The sequence below is a fragment of the Wyeomyia smithii genome, chromosome 3 (genome assembly GCF_029784165.1).
Source record: "Wyeomyia smithii strain HCP4-BCI-WySm-NY-G18 chromosome 3, ASM2978416v1, whole genome shotgun sequence".
In the NCBI taxonomy this organism is placed as follows: Eukaryota; Metazoa; Arthropoda; class Insecta; order Diptera; family Culicidae; genus Wyeomyia; species Wyeomyia smithii.
The window spans coordinates 172,026,350-172,048,110 of NC_073696.1; the positions used below are offsets into that span (position 1 = coordinate 172,026,350).

Consider the following 21,761-nt stretch of genomic DNA (forward strand, 5'->3'; position numbering starts at 1 on the left):
GCTATCGAGTTCGCTCAATTTCTATACGCTGACGTATCTATCATTTCTCTCTCGCTCTTTCCGCTAAACTGTCATGATGACGTCTCTTTCTCCATGTGTGATGCGCTATGAGGAGGTGCACACAGAACCACCCAGCTCCGATGACAGAGTGCGTTGTTTGATTTGACGCTGCCATTTATATGGGATCGATTCAGAGATGCCCTTCTACTTGATATGATGTTTTTGATAAAACCGAACAACATTGGTAACAAAATTCATGAAATCACTCCAGGAGTTTTTTTACATCTATTCTGAAACCCCTTAAAAAGTTATACCGGTAATTGTTACTCCAGGGCAGATTTTCCTTGGACTCGAAGTGGCCAATTCGAGTAAAATTCTTGAGCGTTACGATTTGTTACATAGGGGAGAGGGAGGTAAGATCACCGTTACGTAATTAAAAATCTCTCCAAAAACGAGCATTTTATTGGGCAAACTCTTCTACTGCGTTACGTAATTTTTATGAGGGGGTAGGTGTTGGCGTTACGTTTCGTTACATAGGAGAGAGTGGGGGTCCAAAAATTCGTTGTTTTTTGCGTTACGTAATTCATGAATGTCGCCTTAGACATTACCATGGCCAAATCGTCAATCATTGCCTGATCATGCATCGATATAAACGTCTATGCAGGGTTTTCATGAGAAGTGATCATGCTGTGATAATAATGGGATCAGCTAGACGTTAACTGTAGGCTACCAAACCGAGTTTTTCGACCCTCGCTCTTTTGATAGGTAGTGGTTAGAGTGCCTGTAAATATATATAGAGTGGCGACACTGTCAAAATTGGAATAGAAAATATCTGTCAGTGTCATTCCAATTGAGCAAACAACCCATTAAACTCGTGTGGGTAAAAAAGAAAGGATGTTGAGTGTTACCAGTGTTACCAGCGTTACTTTTGATGACATGGCGCCACTCTAGTTTTATTATAGGCACTCTAGTAGTGGTAGATTTGTTGCTCAATTCATAATTGTTCAAAATTGTTAGTGGACAGGAACCTCACAAACAACCTTTAAACTAGGGATACCATCTGGTCGAAGTTAGAAATCAGGACACCTTTTCTTGGCACAAATTTGACTTCTATTCTATTCTTCGATGTATGAGCGAATATAACACGTAATATGTGATTTACCCTTCAAAATACAATATAAAACTTTCTTATTCACTGTACATTAAGTAAATTAGTTTTTTATTTAGTTTTTTTACGCGTTGATATGTACCTCGTGGAAAGACGCGGTAGTTAAAAAATCCTTCGATTCAAAAATCCGCGTGAAAAACCCGTTAATTCGAAAATCCGTGTAGAAAAATACATAGTCAATAGCTGAGTGTATCTCTGACAGGGTCTGATGTTTGATGAGTATCCCGTATCCAAAATCTAAATGCAATATGGCGTCATTTGTTCAGTAAACAACTTGAAAACTATGATTTTTCTCGACCACAGTGCAGTTCTTACATGAAGATATATTATCGTGTGAATGGTGTTACCAAAATTATCACAATAATGATTGTCATTGCTGGCAAATCTTGTCGTATCTTGCTGTCTGTGGTACCACAACGTCAGTGGTACCACAATGTCAGTCATTTAAAATTTGGTAACGCGACTTTTATATCGGATTTGACGTTTATAGCATAGCCCTGATCTCTGACGAGTCACTTTCATTAAACCACTTTAAATTGTTACGCATTAGTAGATATTTTAAAAATTCAACACATGTAAACTGTTTCAACTTAAACTTAATAAATGCCAGATGCTTAATGGTAACGGTCAACACGTGAAAGATTCTTCTTATTACTCTTCTGAGATTCAACAAATGAAAAAAATTCGATCGCAGTGAGTGTTGCGACCTAGAATCGAAAACCATTCAAGAGAACCTTTTCAAAGGGTCCTATCTGCTTTGATCGATTTTTTGATCGATCACTTTCATTTAATCACCACAACTTATTAAACACCTTTTAACACACTCTATTTGCACGGGTCGATAGCGGAGGGATCACTCTAGCCTTCTGGACGAAAACCATGCTTGGGAGAGTTACTAAAGCTGAACCATTACCACAATGAAAAGACGCTCCGGAAAAACGATGAAGGCAGATAGGACCTTTTGAAAAGTTTATCTAGATTTATTGAGAAGTTTTCAAAAATTCTGCTCATTACCACACAATAAAATTAAATATCTTAAGAAAATCAGGACAAATGCTAAAATATAAAAAATTGATCAGGACGCCCAAATAGAACTTCAAAATCAGGACATGTCCTGCTAAATCAGGACGGATGGTATCCCTACTTTAAACGGCGTTTTGTTCACAATAAAAAAATATCTGCAAAAATCGAGAACAAAACTGCATCGCTCGAAAGTAAACAAAGCTACCACTGTCTGTCAAACTCTTACCACAATATATCTAACTAATGGTAGCAGTGGTCATAGGCTCCTACAGGTCTGTCAAACTCAGATGCGTGACGTCACCTTGCGATGGTCTATTATGAACTGCTTCAACTGATAGAGGTTTGAATCGTGAGTCAGCGTTTTGATTGAATGTAAAAATGTCGGTAAAATGCTATAATATATTCGACAAAGTGTTTGTATGTCTTAAGAGGCAATTTTTGATGAAAATAGATTTTTTATTAATCGACCCAAAAGTGAGATGAAAATTTTATTGATTTTATATCTTTTCTCATGCACAAACAGGGGGGATCTGTCAAACATCGTGTAACCAACATATTCGGCAACATGGCGTTTGTTTTGGTTTTTGTTCTTTTTGGTCATGAAATTGATCGGTGTAAAATACCTATTATAGAGTTGGAACGTTTTTGTTTTTTTTTTTTTTTTCAAAACTCGAGAAACCGCGGAAAACTTTCATGAATGTGTTGTGTAGTGATTTTTTCCCCTATTATTGTTCCTAGTTACAAACATCATGGACCAACAAACGTCATGGACCCGAGCCATTGGCATCCCTATACCGAGTAACAGTGAATGACAATGAACTCATATCCTGCCACGCTCCCTAAAATGAATTCAAAAATGATTAGAAAACAATTCATTTCCATAAAAAGTGGAACAACACGAAAATTGAGTAACTCTGTTGTTATTCAAAATTGTGTAACCATAGTATGGGCAAATACTGTGTATTTATTATTCAGAATGATGTATACAACTGAACTCATTTTTGTGTTTAATAAAACTCATTTAGTTCTTAAAAAATATCAGTTTATGTGTACAAAATTATCCATTTATTGAATTTAAAATTACCTAGTTTTAAAATTAAAACCTACACAGATTTAGATTTTGAAACTATCAAGTTTTTGAATAGAAAAATATTCATTTTTGAATTTAAAAGTACTCCTAAGTACTAACCATTTTCAGAATTTAAAAGTACTCAGTTTAGGAATTGAAAACCACTCAGTTTTAAATGCGATGTTAGCGTTGAGAGGGAGGTTTGTGCCGGTAACAGTCAGAACAAAACAAAACTTAGGTTACATTCTATCTGAACGGTGTCTAAATATATTTATTTTTTAAGTATATTTTGCTCTTTTTTTGTAATGCATAATCACTTGATATTTTACTCTCCCACAATTTTCCTGATGACACGAACAACCTGAAAATTTGTGGTTCTTTGGAATGAATAATGAAAAAAGTTTATATGTGTACCTTAAAGCTTTTTAAAATGTCCGTGACCACCTTCCCAGCGATTTTCTCATTTTTAGGAATCACTCAAACAGCCACAAGAACAGATAACACGGCCGCAAAGGCTAAATAATGGCGCACAAATGTTGAATCATGGTGCCGTCTTTTCACTCGTGTCAAATAATGGTATCGTTTTTTCATGCTTGGTACTCAAAATTGAGTTATAGTGGTAAATTCAAAAATGAGTTATTCTAGATTAATCTAAACTCAGTGTAAAAATAACACAGAATCACCAAATGCGGTATTCATTTTTTGACGTTTCCATGCAACTTACACGCTCGTGAAAAGTAACACGGCGAATGAATTAGTTTTGATTCAATTTCATACACGCTCCCTAAAATGAATTCAAAAATGATTAGAAAACAATTCATTTTCATAAAAAGTGGAACAACACGAAAATTGAGTAGCTCTGTTGTTATTCAAAATTGTGTAACCATAGTATGGGCAAATACTGTGTTTATTATTCAAAATGATGTATACAATTGAACTCATTTTTCGTGTTTAATAAAACTCATTTAGTTCTTAAAAAATATCAGTTTATGTGTACAAAATTATCCATTTATTGAATTTAAAACTACTCAGTTTTAAAATTAAAACCTACACAGATTTAGATTTTGAAACTATCAAATTTTTGAATAGAAAAATATTCATTTTTGAATTTAGGACTAACTATTTTCAGAATTTAAAAGTACTCAGTTTAAGAATTGAAAACCACTCAGTTTGAAATGCGATGTTAGCGTAGAGAGGGAGGTTTCTGCCGGTAACAGTCAGAACAAAACAAACAAAATCTGAACGGTGTCTAATTTTATTTATTTTTCAAGTATATTTTGCTCTTTTTTTTGTGATGCATAATCATTTGATATTTTACTCTCTCACAATTTTCCTGATGACACGAACAACCTGAAAACTTTTGGTTCTTCAGAATGAATAATGAAAAAAGTTTATATGTGTACCTTAAAGCTTTTTAAAATGTCCGTGACCACCTTCCCAGCGATTTTCTAATTTTTTGGAATCACTCAAACAGCCACAAGAATAGATAACACGGCCGCAAAGGCTAAATAATGGCGCACAAATGTTGAATCATGGTGCCACCTTTTCACTCGTTTCAAATAATGGTGTCGTTTTTTCATGCTTGCTACTCAAAATTGAGTTATAGTGGTAAATTCAAAAATGAGTTATTCTTGATTAATCTAAAATCAGTGTAAAAATTACACAGAATCACCAAATGCGGTATTCATTTTTTGACGTTTCCATGCAACTTATGAAATTGAATTAAAACTAATTCATTCGCCGTGTTACTTTTCACGAGCGTGTAAGTTGCATGGAAACGTCAAAAAATGAATACCGCATTCTGTGTAATTTTTACACTGATTTTAGATTAATCAAGAATAACTCATTTTTGAATTTACCACTATAACTCAATTTTGAGTACCAAGCATGAAAAAACGACACCATTATTTGACACGAGTGGTCACGGACATTTTAAAAAGCTTTAAGGTACACATATAAACTTTTTTCATTATTCATTCTAAAGAACCAAAAGTTTTCAGGTTGTTCGTGTCATCAGGAAAATTGTGGGAGAGTAAAATATCAAGTGATTATGCATCACAAAAAAAAGAGCAAAATATACTTAAAAAATAAATATAATTAGACACCGTTCAGATTTTGTTTGTTTTGTTCTGACTGTTACCGGCACAAACCTCCCTCTCTACGCTAACATCGCATTTCAAACTGAGTGGTTTTCAATTCTTAAACTGAGAACTTTTAAATTCTGAAAATGGTTAGTCCTAAATTCAAAAATGAATATTTTTCTATTCAAAAATTTGATAGTTTCAAAATCTAAATCTGTGTAGGTTTTAATTTTAAAACTGAGTAGTTTTAAATTCAATAAATGGATAATTTTGTACACATAAACTGATATTCTTTAAGAACTAAATGAGTTTTATTAAACACGAAAAATGAGTTCAATTGTATACATCATTTTGAATAATAAATACACAGTATTTGCCCATACTATGGTTACACAATTTTGAATAACAACAGAGCTACTCAATTTTCGTGTTGTTCCACTTTTTATGAAAATGAATTGTTTTCTAATCATTTTTGAATTCATTTTAGGGAGCGTGTATGAAATTTAATCAAAACTAATTCATTCGCCGTGTTATTTTTCACGAGCGTGATGGGATCGAATTAATTTGTGCCCGCTGTCAGCAGTGATATAAATATGTATGAAAAGAGGCGGGGATATGCTAACTCGTTTACTCATATGTTGAAATGTTAGCCCTTGGAACATGGCGCGATGGGCCAGAATTGATTTGCGATAACGCGCACATATATGAAATTTGACAGCAGTGAATCCCCTCTGTGCCACAAACTAAACAAATATCTATCAATACCTTTTTAGTCCGGATTCCGGAATACTGAGTCGACTGCTTGAAAGTTAGTGAATCCAGCAAAGCTTCAGTCGACTTTCTTAACGCAACGGTTTGCTCGACTAGAGTCGAGTAGAGTTATGCGACTCGTCTTATGCTTATGTAATAGGGCCCTATCTATGGATACAGCGTTTTTTACAATGTTTAAAAGAAATAAATTCCTGTTGGAGAATGTGCAATCTGTTAGAATAGACATCTGAATAAACCATAGCGTAAAATTTCATTTTTCGCTCCATAAATAAAACACACGTTTCAAGTAGTTGTCGCAGGACAATTTAATTGGAAACTCTATTCTTAACTAAAGAGACACAAAAAAAAACAAAACTTTCAAATAATAAAAGCTCGCTACCTTCAAACATACTCTAATTTGTCCACAGGACAGTTCCTGCTCGGTCAATCTCGATAAAAAGCGATATACAAGTTAAATTATGTTAATAGAATTGATGTTGTGAACGTGAACTGCAATGATGAAGCGTGTATGTATCGTGTGTTTTTATATTTTCCATTGTATGTGTTGAGTTACGGTGGTTGGATAATATGCTGGCCTGGTAAGTTTATTGTACAATCCTAGTAAAACTGGCCTCCATGAATTGGCTGTGTATGGTGGCTGTTGATAATCTGCTGAGCTGGTGTTGTAAAAAGGGATGGGGAAATTGCTCCACCAATAAGTTGCTGCTGTGCTACATTCTGAGTTGACGTTGCAGCACATGCAATCGATGGATTCATCGCAAGTTGCTGAGTTGGAGTAACTTGTTGCTGTTGTGATTGTTGTCTGCCAGTGCTAGATATTAGACCGGGATGAATGTTTGGTTGATTACTTATTGGCATCAAATTCGTGTTAATTATTGACATATCAACTTCGCCTAACCCGTTTACTGTGATGCCATTCACAAGATTTACAGCATTTCGAGCACCCTGAGCGTCAAGCTGCCCCCAGTATGCTTCACTAGGTGATGTAGTGTTCGAACCTGGTGGTGCAGGAACGGGTGCTCCAGTGTAACGGAAATAGGGATTTTTAAGATCTAACGTGTTGGAAGATGTAATCATCGTACCTTCTAATTTTAAATCAATCTCCACATCATAGCTCTGCCTTTGATTGGCCAACAACACAACCTTGCCTGAAAGCACCTGTCCTTGTTTTACGAAAACAGGTGTTTGCAACAAACATCGTACCTGATACCAATGAGTGAGCGATTCCGTTGGAGCCGTTGAAAGCCAAATCTGCGAACAAGTGCCAGCAAATTCAACATCAAACCAAAAAGCTAATCCATGGCATGTTCCTGTTTCCAGGATATGAAATTCTACATCGATTTGTATACGATGTAAATCTTTCTCGTCTGCCGTCAAAAAGTTGGTTGTGTGCCTAATCGACTTGGCTATACAGATACGAATATCAAATGTGTCAACTATCGGCTGACGAAAATATTCTTTCATGGCTGCATCGCGGAGCGCTACTAAATTTACCCCATGAAATTCAGTTTGCATCCAAAAGTTAGCTTTGTTGTACTGCTCCATATAGAGAGCTTCATCAGTAAACGGTGCCACGTGAAGATCACCTCGAGAGGGAAACATTTTTCCATCGGCTTTAAGCCATTTTTTACCATGAAGGTATGTTTCTAACATGCGTTCATTATAAAGCATATAACCCATTGGTTCAGATATAATAACATCAACCTTCTGGGGAAGCTCAATTTCTTCGATCTTTCCAGCAATTACAGTTATTTTTCCTTCGAGGTTATTCGACTGAACAAGCTGTTGTGCATACTGCGCCATGTTACTCGCTTCAACTGCAAATACTTTAGCTGCACCTGCTTGGACGGCAAAAAATGACAGGATACCTGCAAAACAAACGAAAAAGGAATAGATTAACATTTGTACAAACAATAAAACGCGGTTTACATTCTGTGCCGAACACGCATCAGTATCGGACGTGTTTGGTGATCGCTCCGAGAATATAAAACAAAAGACGTGTGAGCAAGTGTTGGCATTGTTTGCCTGGTCGAGTGAAATTATTCCGACTTCAAGGTCGCCCGCCTTTGTGCAACTGTTTCGCATCGTGACTGCCAGCCGGTGCGTAAGCCGATTTGGCTGCTGACTGACTTGTGCTGCAGCAGTGGACGAGAACTTCAACACAAAAGAGGAAAAAGAAGAAGCCATCAGTTGACAGTGCAGCTGTGTCGCTGTGTAGAGTGATCTCACACCCAGCTCACTGCTGGTGGCTGTTTGGTGCTGCTGTATTGGTGCTGCTGGCTGTAACGGCTGCAGCTTCGAACGATCGGACAACCAACCTTGCTGGAAGAGAGAAGTAAAGAGGTACGTGTTCTTGTCGGCGCTAGTGCGCTAGACTTAGCGCGATGGATGTAGATTCCTCGCCTCCCGCGCCACCATCTCCGAACCCCTCTGACCCTGACCCTTCTGTTACCCCTCCCCTGTTCATTCTTCAGTCCCCCCTCGCCCCAGGCTTTACCCAGACGGAGCCCAGGGCAGCTATACTGTCTATTTTCGGCCAAAGGCGGGACCGAAATCGAAACAGTTGAACATCTTGCAGATTTCGAAAGACCTGACGAAGGAGTACAAGAGCGTGACCGAAATTTCCAAGGTCCGACCCAACAAGCTCCGTGTCGTGGTCAGTAACCTGAACGAGGCCAACGATATAGCTTGCTCTGAGTTCTTCACACGCGAGTATCGCGTTTACATACCCGCACGAGACGTGGAGATTGACGGTGTCATAACCGATTCGAGTCTGTCCGTCGATTGTATATAGGAAAGTGCCAAAGGGTTTCTTAAACTCGTTCTTTAAAAGCGAAAGATATTTTTTAACAGTCCATGACGTGCTTTTGAAGCCGAAAATTAAACTTATAAAGAACTCAAATTACAGGTAAGGCGGCATCCATAAAGTACGTCACGCATATGGGAGGGAGAGGGGGTTAAGAAAATCATGACGATTTGTGACGTAGGGGAGAGGAGGAGTATAACGTTGGGTGACGTCACATGAAAAACACTTAAAAATAATAAAAATTGAGTGAAAAAATTATTTAGTCTACCTTCTTTTTATTCACAACTTTTTGATTAATAATCAAACTGAAACTAATTAAACAAAATCGATAACAGCAAAAAAAAATTCTGCCGAAACAAATTGCTTCAGGGCATCAGCAGAAAGTCCTGATTCCCCAATTGGTTTTGGCAGTGCCATATTTTCATCTGTACTGGGAGCTACAAATATCCTGTATTTCCGACTTAACTCTATTCCATTGGAACATAGTTGATTATTTTGTAAACCTGTGAAAAAACAACTTTAACGACGTTTGTTAATTGTTTTGAGAAAACTGTGACTGCATTAACTGCCGCTATGTAAAAGTTGTGAATCCTATGTAAATTTTGCGAAAATGGGTCCATTTTGGCATGTTTTTTAAGAATAACCATTAGAAAAGTAAGGTTTGAAGGAGAGCTGCGTAGCCGCAAGGTTACAGAGTCCGCTTTGTCAAGCGGATGGTCGTGGGTTCGAATCTTAGTAGAATCAGGCCATCCGATGTCAAAAAGGACTTAAGCATGGGTTTATTCTCAGGCTCCCCACCAGTTACCCTTCCTGTTAGATATGCGATTTTTCTCAGTGTAAAAACTACCGCGTACAGAGCGATCATCGTTGACCTTCATTCGAGTACGAACGACGCCAGGCGATTGATGTATTACAAAATAAATGGAATACAAGTAAATGCAAACGTTATACTTATTTCTATCGAATATTCGCAAACATCACATTGGCGACGAGGCTCAAAGCGAAGTTTAGTCGAGGAATCCATGGATAACTGCAGTTAAGTAAAGTAAAACATCATTTTTCACTCGAATCAGTGTGAAAGAGCATTGAAAAAGCACAAGAACTAGCTTTGAAGTATGAGGTTGAGGTGGCTGAAGCACCGCTGCAATTTTTCAAGGATAGCAAGAAAAGTGGGCCCATCGGCTTGCAAAAACAGAATCGAAGACCAGATCAATTGGATGGAAAGCAAACCGTGAAGTTTTTTGCGTGTGGTCGTGTTGGGCATCTTCGAAAAAATTGCCGTTTTCAGGAATATACGTGCAAAAAGTGTCATCGTAAAGGACATTTGCAAGCTGCGTGCGAGCTACAAAGGAATTTTTTTGTGAGTGCCGAACTTGGAGTAGTTAACCGAGCGACGAACTATGACAACGCAGATGAAGGTCAAATCGATCTGCAGCAGAACCACATAAGTAAGTGTGAACCTATCAAATTGCATTGCTTATCAATAGTTGAGAACCGAAAGGATTGGTTAAAGATAGAGGTTAAGGTACAAGGTAAACAAATGTTGATGGAATTGGACACCGGTGCCGGAGTGTGTGTCATTTCAACAAGCTTTTATAGGGCAAAATTCAGTCAGTGGCGACTTGAAAAGTCTGACTTGCAGCTGCAGTTGTACTCGGGACACAAAATGCGAGTAGCGGGCACGATAACACCAATAGTGGAATATAACGGCAAAGTGAGAAAAATTTTGTTCGCGGTTGTCGAAGAAGAAGGACCACCGTTGTTGGGAAAAAATTTCATGAAGGCGTTTGGGTTACGGTTAGCAATGGTTAATAACATAGCAACTGGTTTCGAAATTCAATTAGCGACATTACTGAAGAAATTTGAAAGTTTGTTTACGTCGACTCTGGGACGCTACCAGTATGGAACTGTGAAATTGGAACTACTGGATGGAGCTGAACCTACTTTTAGGAAGCCAAGGCAAGTTCCGTATAAGTTTCAACAACAGGTCGCTTTGGAATTGAACAAAATGGAAGAACTTGGGATCATTACCCGAGTTGACAGCAGTCGTTGGGGCACACCTTTAGTACCAGTCGTGAAATCAGATGGAAGTATAAGACTTTGTGGCGATTATAAAGTCACTCTCAATCGTTATTTGAAAGACGTCAAGCACCCGTTACCGACTGCAGAAGAAATTTTTGCTAAACTCAATGGTGGAACTCGATTTTCTAAATTGGACCTATCGAAAGCGTACAACCAGTTCGAGTTGGATGATCGGTCTAAAGAGCTGTGTGCAATTTCAACTAACCAAGGTGTTTATCAGATGAATCGTTTACCCTTCGGTGTGAAACCTGCATCTGGTATTGTTCAAAGAGAAATTGAAAAATTATTTTGCGGTATGGAAGGTGTATCGAATTTTTAGATGATGTCATCGTTGCTGGTTCTGATGATGTGGAACATATTCAGCGCTTGGAGCAGGTTTTTCATATCCTTGAAAAAGCGGGTTTGAAGTTGCATAAGTCGAAATGTGAATTTTTTAAGACCAGTGTGACCTTCATCGGTTATGTTATTACAAAGGACGGTCTTGAGAAGACGGATGAGCGGATAAGAGCTATCAGGGATGCTCCCGAACCAAAAACGCGAACAGATGTGAGAGCATTTGCGGGACTGGTTAACCATTATGCTAAATTTGTTGCCGGGTTAGCTGATATCATGAGTCCACTGTACAATTTATTACGTAAAAATGTAAAATTTGAATGGACGGATAGATGCAGTAGTGCATTTCAGCGTGTTAAAGATGAAATTTGCAAAGACATTACGTTGGCGCATTTTAATCCAGATGCTGAACTGATTCTCACGTGTGATGCTTCCAATGTAGGTGTTTCCGCAGTGTTGAGTCAAATAGAAAGTGGAGTTGAACGACCAGTTGCATTTGCGTTCAGAACACTTCACCCAGCTGAAGTTAATTACAGTGTGATCGACCGGGAAGCGTTGGCAGTCGTATACGGTGTTCACAATTTTTTTTTGCACCTGGTGGGCAACAAATTTATGATTCAAACGGATCATAAACCGCTATTGTCTCTTTTCAATCCAAATAAAGGAATTCCAGCAGAGGCGTCTCGTCCACCTGTTCAACCTGTTCATAGGACAGGTAGACAATTTCGGAACAATTACTCGAATTATTTCTCATTTGTAGCATGGATCTGACATCATTAAGTTTTCTTGTAACCTTAATGTTATTTCGAACATTCGAACATTTTTTTGATTTTCAATTTATTTCCACCAATTTCAATTTCTATTTATTTCTCCACCGTGAAGAATATAACCTGGCTAAACACACTCTACACTACTCAACCCACCCGCAACACAGCCCACCCGTAATGCAACACAACACAACGAGATAAGCAGTAATGACTACCGTTTGTTCAAATCATTTATCTGAACTAGCATTCATTCAAACCCTTCTCTGCATTTTCAAGTACTATAGCGTACGCAGCCAGTTATGTACATGAAGCGTGCACCACTACTAATGCGCAGCCTTGCGTAAAAATGACATTTGCGGTTCAAAAATTATGTTGAACCAAGCCGATGGAAACGATACCGCCGACGCCGACCCCCACCATTCTTTGATGTTCGTTCATTGAAATTTGAGAGAGGCCGCGAGAGTACACAGCTCTCAACGCTCAAGCGAGCGTAGTCAGCCTATGCACCAGAGAGACGCCGAGACACTCACCGTTAAGGCAGCTGTCAACATCAAAACGGGCGATCTGTATAATTTTGCATTGCCGTTATCCGTTTTGATGTTGACAGTTGCCTTAACGGTGAGTGTCTTGTCATTTCTCATATCTATAGGTTCACTAAGCGAGCGTCAGAGGTCGATGCAAAGCCGAGAGTGCAGCGAAGGGTTTTCATGTATTTCCTCATTGATGACATTATTCTTCACGTGAGAAAAAAAGTGTCGCGCAGCGCTGAGTGCGATACAAATGAAAAATCGAACAAATTCATTCATGGTTATTGTAGATGTAGTGGTGTTTTTTCGTTGATGTGTGGTTTCGATTCAAGCCTTTTTTCTCGATGTTGTTCATTCAATAACTTGAACCATAGTATGGTAACTAGAATGGTATAGTCGGTATAGTACATGTTTGACTGCTCACGTTACGGTTGCTTTTGATTTGTTTGTGACGGCTAAGACTACCATTGCTCCATCTTTCAAATTTCTGTTGCTTTCTTGTGTGAAATTTCAATCTCGTTTAAGGAACGATACGTGATGAGTAAAGCTTAATTACTTCATCATATTACATTTCAATTAATCATCACAAACTACCATATACCTACTGGAGATTGTTTGCGTGGATTTCCAGATGGACAACGTTATGGATCATTGCATTATTGAGCAAATGCTAAAGCGCCCGTTTGCCGCCAGAACCATGGAAGAAAAAATTAAAGTTATTGGACATCCGGTTCCTCGTCCACCTATGGAACAATTAAAATCCACGTATAAGTTGAAGGGGAAAATTATGTCCCGCAACTTTAATGTGTCATCGTATGACCAGCTGTGTGGATCGGCGAAATTAAATAAACTTTTCTGCTGGCCATGTTTGCTTTTCCGTAGCGCCAATGAAAAAAATGTTTGGAGCAAGGAAGGATATAGTGATCTGAATCACCTTTCTGCGTCAATTAAAACGCATTCGAGCTCTAAAGATCACATAAACAATTCACTTGCCTTATCGATGTTCGGGCAAATGAGGATAGACGAAGCACTTGACCATAGCCGGCAGATCGCCCGCAATAAGCATAACGAAGAAGTAACGAAAAACCGGAAGGGTATGCGAACTTTAATTGAGATCACCTGTTTCCTTGGCACTCACGGTCTCGCCTTTCGCGGACATTATGAATGTTCCGATTCCACGAACAGAGGAAATTATAAAGACCTCTGCACGTTGATCGCCGCCAGGGATCCAGCGTTCCAGGATTTTATAAATAATAAAGTTTTCAGCGGAACGTCGGGAGGAATTCAGAACGAGCTTATAGAATGCATTGAAAGCTACATGCTTCAAACAATTAAAAGGGAAGTTCTTGATGCTGAGTTCGTGTCCATTATGATGGATGAATCAACAGATTCGGCTCGGTTATCGCAACTATCTTGTACTCTGCGCTACTTACGACCCGATAGTAAGAAATATTCATAAAATAAATTTTGCAAATATGTTAACAAATAGTTGATTTTTTTTTAATTCAACGAGGCTCAAACATTTTTTTGTTCATCAAAATTTTAGGAACACCAGTTGAAAGGCTCGTTAGATTGGCAGACGTTAGCAGTGACAAAACCGCCGCTGCGTTGGCCGGACACGTTGATGAAATAGCAGCGTATTTTGGTCTTGATGGTGACAAAGTTGTAGCTCAGAGCTATGATGGAGCTGCTGTAATGTCCGGGGACAAATCTGGAGTGCAAACATTGGTGAAGCAACGGTTTCCAAAAGCTGGATATATCCACTGCCGCGCACATGTGCTTAATTTGGTGCTACTTCACTCGTGCACAAATAACAAGAAATCAGCAAGGTTTTTCAACACGATCTCATCACTCGCGGCATTTTTCTCGCAGTCACCTAAACGCAGCGAGACATTAAAGCAATTTATGGAGACCCACATACCAAATGTTTGCAAGACCAAATGGTCGTATAATTCGCGTATGATCAAAATAATTGATTCGAATTATGCAGCGATTAATGAATGTTTAGGTGAGATTTATCTTGGCGACAGTGTCTTTGATGCTGAAACTTGTACTACAGCCAGAGGTCTTCACGCATTCATGCTTGAATTCAATACCGTATTCTTGCTCAAACTTTTTGCTAATATTTTTGCACATACAGATGTACTGTATCAAATTTTGCAAACAAAAGAATTGGACGTAGTAGAATGTTTACGTAACGTCAAGGCTTGCCTCGCTCCTATCGAAGAGCTCAAAGCAGAGCATCATTTCTACAGAACGCTTAATGATGCAATTGATGTTTCTGGCGAAACGATCACTGATAGCAACGGTATCAATTATCGTCCCATATATGACTTTATCATTGACAAAATTATTGACGAAATGTCTAAACGATTCAAAGAACTAGATGAATACAAATTCATCATTTTGTTGAATCACGAAAAATTTGCCGAATTCAATGTCACATTCCCTACAAAGAATTTGAAAATGCTTATTTCGTACCATTCTAAATTCGATGAAGCGAAGCTGTATAATGAGCTGACCGTTCTTTACTCGCGCGAAGAGTTCAGAGGCAAAAATATATTGTATTTAATTTCGTTTATCCTTGGACAAAACCTGCATCAAACTTTCTCCGAAACGCTTCGGCTGGCCAGAATGATACTGACATTGCCTAATACAACGGCGTCCGTCGAACGAACGTTTTCGGTGCTCCGACGGATCAAAAATTATTTGCGGTCTAAATCGGGGCAGAATCAATTATTTGGTATTATGATGATGGCTGTGGAGAAAGATTTACTCCATGAGATGATGCTGACGCCATTATTTTACGACGATATTATCGACAAGTTTGCGTTAAAAGTAAACCGAAGGATTCCTTTGTTATATAAATAAATGTTGATAAATAAAACTTTTAAAATCTGTTATCGCAATACGGTTGTTTTAATGTTGCAAATGTCGATTGAACAGGTGGCCCACTTGGTCACGCGTCGCCTCTGAATTCCAGCAATTGCAGCAAGTCGAATGCAAAGATGGGCAAATTTCTTGTCTGGTTTCAATTACAACATTGGATACGTTAAGTCGCAGTTGAATGTTGCAGATTATCCTTCTCGTTTTCCAGTGGAATCATGGAAAATTTGGAAAGAAGAGGATTCGTACCTCAATTTCATTAACACGAGCGAATGCGGTTTTATATCGTTGAGCAAGTTAGCGCAAGAAACGGAAGAGGACCCACATCTCACGAAAGTATTGAAGTTTTTAACTGGTAAGAAAGTCCAGCTAACACGAAGGGATCCGTATGCTAAATATATCAATGAATTATCGGTAGAGCGTAACATCATTATGCGTAGACACAGAGTAGTAGTACCTATGACGTTAAGACAGGAGGTTTTGGCGAAATTACATCGCTCTCACCTAGGTGTTGTAAAAAGTAAAAGCATTGCAAGAAGTAATTTTTGGTGGCCGGGCCTTGATCTGGAAATCGAGAGTTTTGTGAAAAACTGTTCAAGCTGTTTATTGCATAGCACATCACCGCCCAAAGCAGAACTTATTCCTTGGAAACCACCCAATAAAGTTTGGAGCAGAATCCACGTTGATTTCGCAGGGCCAGTGAAGGGTTTCTTTTACCTGATAATTATGGATGCTTTGTCGAAATGGGTTGAAGTATTCCCTACCAAAACTTGCAACGCACAATTTGTTCTAGACAAGCTGTCTGAATGTATAGCTCGGTTTGGAATATTTGATGAGTTGGTGAGTGACAATGGAACACAGTTTATTGCAACGGAGGTACGGAGATTTCTGTCTGCCAATGGTATTCGTCATAGTTTGACCAGCCCAGGCCATCCTGCTACGAACGGCGCGGCAGAAAATATGGTAAAAACATTTAAAGCATCCCTTTTGAAAAACTTGGACGAGCAGAATAAAAGTGTTTGCAGTATCATTGCCAATTTTGTAATGGGTTATAGAAAAGCAGTGCACTGTTCAACTGGTATGTCGCCAGCGCTCCTAATGCTTGGAAAGGATATAAAAAGCTCATTAGAATCGATGAATTCAAGGTATACTGCAACAGACAACGTATCCAGCGAAGAAAAAACGGCCCAAAAAATATACTAGACAAACAGCAATCACAGATAAAATACTACGGCGGTATAAGAAATGAAGTATTTCATCCAGGTGATAGGATGGTAGTACGTGATTATAGTAACCCAAACAAAGCTTCTTGGGTGACTGCTGTTATTCGTGAGATTTTGGGAGAGCGTAACTATCGTGTCCAGTTGAACTCTGGCAGATTGATCAAACGGCATCTTAACCAAATAAAAAAAGATACACGTGAACCCCAGATTAACGAAGAAGCAGCAGTGGTAGTTGTCCCTCGAACACAGATGAAGGTTACCAGTTCGGCTCCAGTGAAACGATCGACTAACAACACCGCGGCAGTGTATGAATTGCAAGCTAGCCAAGCACGTAATGTGGACGATAACGATAGTCAGTCTTTCGTTACTATAGAGGATATCACACATGATATGAGCAGATTAAGTTTGAACACCGATGACAGCGCTGAGGCACCAGGTGATCCAATTTATCAATCTTCGCCCTTGAACAGGTCGGTAGACAGCGACAAGGGATTAGTTGTGAGTGGGTTTACGCGAGGATTCTGGAGACTAAGAGATGCAAAGGGACGAATTTTTAAAAAGTAACCTTGTCAAATTCTTTGTTATTTCAGATGCTTATTGTTCATGAGACGTTAGCGGCGTGATGAATTATCTTAGTGTGAGGGTGTTAGATATGCGATTTTTCTCAGTGTAAAAACTACCGCGTACAGAACGATCATCGTTGACCTTCATTCGAGTACGAACGACGCCAGGCGATTGATGTATTACAAAATAAATGGAATACAAGTAAATGCAAACGTTATACTTATTTCTATCGAATATTCGCAAACATCACACTTCCTTTACGCTGAAATCTACAAATACCTTTGCGTGACTTCCTCTTAACAAAAAATAAGTCCCTCTTATCGATAAAACTGGCCAGAAGGACGCACGACGAAACTTCTCCAGGGAATTATAATTGGTGATATTTGGCAAGAGGAACGAGTATCGGTATAGTAGAACAGTAAGCGTGTAAGGAAGAGTAGCACATTACACACACGCAGTGCTGATAAAAGTCATTTTCCCCAGCAAAATTCTTCGAAAATTACAGCCAATCATTTTCAATTTTCACTTCCAATGATCGCAGCACTCTTTCAGATACACTAGATTTTCGTCCTAGTAACGTGCTGTTGTACTCAGATGAAATAGATCGCGCGCATCGTTCACGGTAACGGAATAAAATCTGACGACAAATCCAACCAAATGATCTTCACTTCAAAGCGGAAAAGGAAAACAAACAGTCCACTCAACCAAAATGAACCTCACCGAAACACTTTTTCACTGACACTGACCGATGCGTTGAGAACTTCGTTAACTGATAAACTGATTTTGTTGTCTTGATTCCATCGCATGAAATATAATGAGGTGTTTTGACAGTTCACTTCCATGCAAAAAGCGGGAAGGGAGAACTCTGAAAGGATTGTAAAAAAATAACGTTTATGGATGCTTTTTTCACTTTCACTCAAGAAGGTTAACAAATATCAACCCTGCACACAAGCACTGATGAACAATAATAATAAGCATGCCACTTCTCAATAGAGGTATTGCTATTAACAAAAGTGCGTGATACAGCAGACACCCGGGCATATCTCACAATAGATCTACGATTCTGGTCGCAGTGAGGAAGCCCATACAGGAAAAAAAGGTTTGATTCCCACAACCTCGATTTTAATGTCTACTCTTGTAGAGCATGCCAGAATGGAACCATTTCCGTAAAAAAATAAGAAAACATAGGACATCTACATAGGACTGTTATGCGAATAGCGACAGTTAACTCTGTTTATATTGGTTCTGAATTATGAGCTTTTGCAGGGTCTAAATTTCTTAAACCCTACATAACATCCTGTACCTAAAGTTGGTTGACACCAACGTTTCTTGGATATTCTGGATAAAATGCAAAATAATCGCGGTCGCGATTTTCTTAGGAAAATGTGGTATAGATTTCCTGGAAAAAGTTTGCAATGATCACCAACATGTTCATCGAGTTGCATTATTGATGGAAAATTGTCTGATTTCAGTTTTGTTTTGACGTAACTGAAGAAGTTCTTTGAACAAGACTTAATTTCTAGCTCAGTTTTTGCATTGAATTCTTCAAATGCATTACTGATTGCAAAGTTCAGTTGATCACATATTTCCAAGTAAATTGCTAGATTTTCACTGCTATTGTGTTTTTTGAAAATTTTGTGGGCTTTTTATTTGCGGTTTTTTAAATTTTTGATTTGCCTAAACCATACTGGATGTTTAGTGTTAGCGTGGGTTCGTTTTTTTTAATGGAATCTCTTGAGATGATGTACAGAATTTTGTAAAAGACGCTAACAGATGATTTGACATTTCCTGCATCTTCAACTATTTTTTGCCATTTGACACAGTTTAATTTGTTTTTTATATTTGCATAGTTTGCGAGTTTGAATTCGAGAACTTCCTTATACTCGCAGTCGTTGGGTCTTTGATATTTATGTAAAAATAAGGAATATTCAATTGCTGTGTGAAACTTTTCGTTTTTCCACAGTGGGTTAAATGATTCGGTCACACAGAAATCTTCATGAATATTCGTTAAGAGTAGGTCTAAATAGCAATTTTCACGGTTTCTTACATGGTTGACTTGGTTCAAACCTAGTTTAGCAATTTCGTCAAACATGAAATGCAAAGTGATGTTGTCTCTTACGACTGGGAGTAGGATGCTTTCGTTTTCAGGGTCCAAGATGAAGTCAGCGGTGTTTTGTTGAAGTCCCCATAGACAGGACACTCACGGTTCATTTTTTTGGTAGGGCAGGGAAGTTGCTGTGACGTGACGTACTCCTCCTAGGTAGGGGGTCTTCATTGTGACAAAGTTTGACAAGGGGGGGAGGGGGAGGTAAATTTAATCAAAATTTACGTGACGTACTTAATGATGTCGCCCAAGTTCCGTTTCCAGTTGCCAAATATGGAACAGTGCCAAAAACGGAATATTTTTTCTGATTTTTTTTCAATGCTTTAAATGAAAGTTTAGATAATTCTTTAGAAGTCATCCATTGACAATTATACTCAATCTCTCATCATTATTTAGATATATCGATATATGTAAAAAAGGTTTAACTCCAGACCTGTTCAAGTCTTAGTCTAGATGAATTTTCATTAAAAAAAAATGCAAAGTTTCCCAGTGCGATAGGGCATACGCACTCACAAATGTTTATTAAATTCTTAGAGAATGTTACCAGCCTAAAATAAAAATAAAAATTAAGGTCACGCTATACTTGTTCGATAGTCAATAAAATAAGAAAATAATTTTAACGCTAACAAGTTTCGCATTACTCCTAGTTTCTCGAAACTATCGATTTTGAATTGTGCCTATCTTGAAATTAACTAACGATGTATAATTGACGAGTTTGATTAATAGCGTCAGGTCTGCGTTTGTACATATAGGAAGTTGAAACACTCTTATACTTTTCAAAATGCTCCTGTGGCTTGCACGAAAACTCGATAAAATAAGTACTGTAAAAAAGCAGATATACATATGCCATGAAAAGACAGTCTGAGGAAAATTCGACGTTATTTGAATGAAACATGCGTTGTAAAAGTAACTCTCACAGATCATTCCAAATATTATTCGAAGCATTTTATGCACGCTAGAGGCAATTTCCAGTGCTTGTTAACTTTTTTTTTATTATTGGCCTATACATTAAGCGAATTAAGTAGTGATTAGTATCTGAAAGCCAAAGTTTTAGCAACGGTAACTAGTTCGTTAATAGTTTGAAATATAGCAAATTCGCAAATTGAAAATTAGCGTCACCTTTTGGCGTTTCATCGGAATGGTGCCTTCTACTGCAAACATCTATATGTACTTCTATTTGTCTAGTTCATTCGAATGTTTTTATTTCGTGTAATTTATGGCTTACAATTACAGCCAATAATAAAATTAAATACACCGATCAATACTTACCAGATCCTGCTCCAACATCTAATACAACTTTGTTGTGAAAATCCTGTGAATTGCTGTAGATAGCTCGCTGATAGGTACTGGTTCGAACAAAATCCTGCATCATGTTTTGCTGCTGCGAGAGATAACCATAAAACTGGAAATACTGTGATGCTGAAGAATCCTCTGTACGGAGGTTGAATACTGAATTAACTTTCCCCGATAATTTTTGTAACAATTGTCGGAATAATTGGCAATCGCGTTTACAGCTAAACTTGACGTAGAACATGTCACCGCCAACTACAAATATGTGTGATGTGGAACCATGGTTAAGATGAGTCGTTTTCGCGCTAATTGGATATTCCTCTAATTGATGTTGTGTGCCTTCCTTCAAAACGCGTACACTCATTCCTTGCGGATCGTAACCACAGATAATCGTTACGCTATGGCCATATTTGTTGACGAGGCTGTCATTGTCGGCGATAATGAGTATATTACATCCGTGCAGTCTTGTCATCTCAGACATATCTTTCCGAATACTTTCTTCGTACTTTACCGAACTAAATGCAGTTGAACGATGCGATAACCCAAATTCAATATACAAAATCTACCGGCGATACTTCTGGGTTTTAAATACTATTCATACGAAAAGATTATGAATAGTTTTTGCTTTCCGAGGCCGAGCACAAAACTATACGGTTCACACAATAAGTTTCGGCTGTCGCTATTTTTATGGCAAGTCTACACAATGTCAGCTTCAGAGCTGCCAGATTTTATTTTGAAAAATCTGTATGCACCCGTAAAAAACAGGGGGAATCTATCTGTCAAATATCGTGAAACCGTGACCAACACATTTGGCAACAAGGCGTCTGCATGTTTTGTTTTTTGTCGTTTTGATCGAAGTAAAATGGAACGTTCTCTTTTAACAAAATTCGAGAAATCGCGGAAAACTTCTATTAATAATGCGTTCCGTAGTGAAATTTTGGAACAGCAACAAGTTTTTAACGAAAATTGGTGATGTTTTATCGTCACATTGGTAATTTATCAAACGTCATGGACCAACAAACTTCATGGACCAGAGTTGATCTGCGATAACGCACACATATATGAAA

General features: G+C 38.3%; 1 protein-coding gene across 1 annotated transcript; it reads right to left on the reverse strand.

The window, feature by feature from the left end:
* Window positions 1-6,392: 6,392 nt before the first annotated feature.
* On the reverse strand, window positions 6,393-21,400 carry LOC129730201 (histone-arginine methyltransferase CARMER). Its single transcript, XM_055689351.1, has 2 exons — window positions 20,674-21,400; window positions 6,393-7,980 (listed from the first exon to the last, which is right to left on the reverse strand). The coding sequence occupies exons 1-2, from the start codon at window positions 21,173-21,175 to the stop codon at window positions 6,710-6,712; spliced, it is 1,773 nt and encodes a 590-aa protein (XP_055545326.1). The 5' UTR covers window positions 21,176-21,400; the 3' UTR covers window positions 6,393-6,709.
* Between the last annotated feature and the right edge of the window lie 361 nt (window positions 21,401-21,761).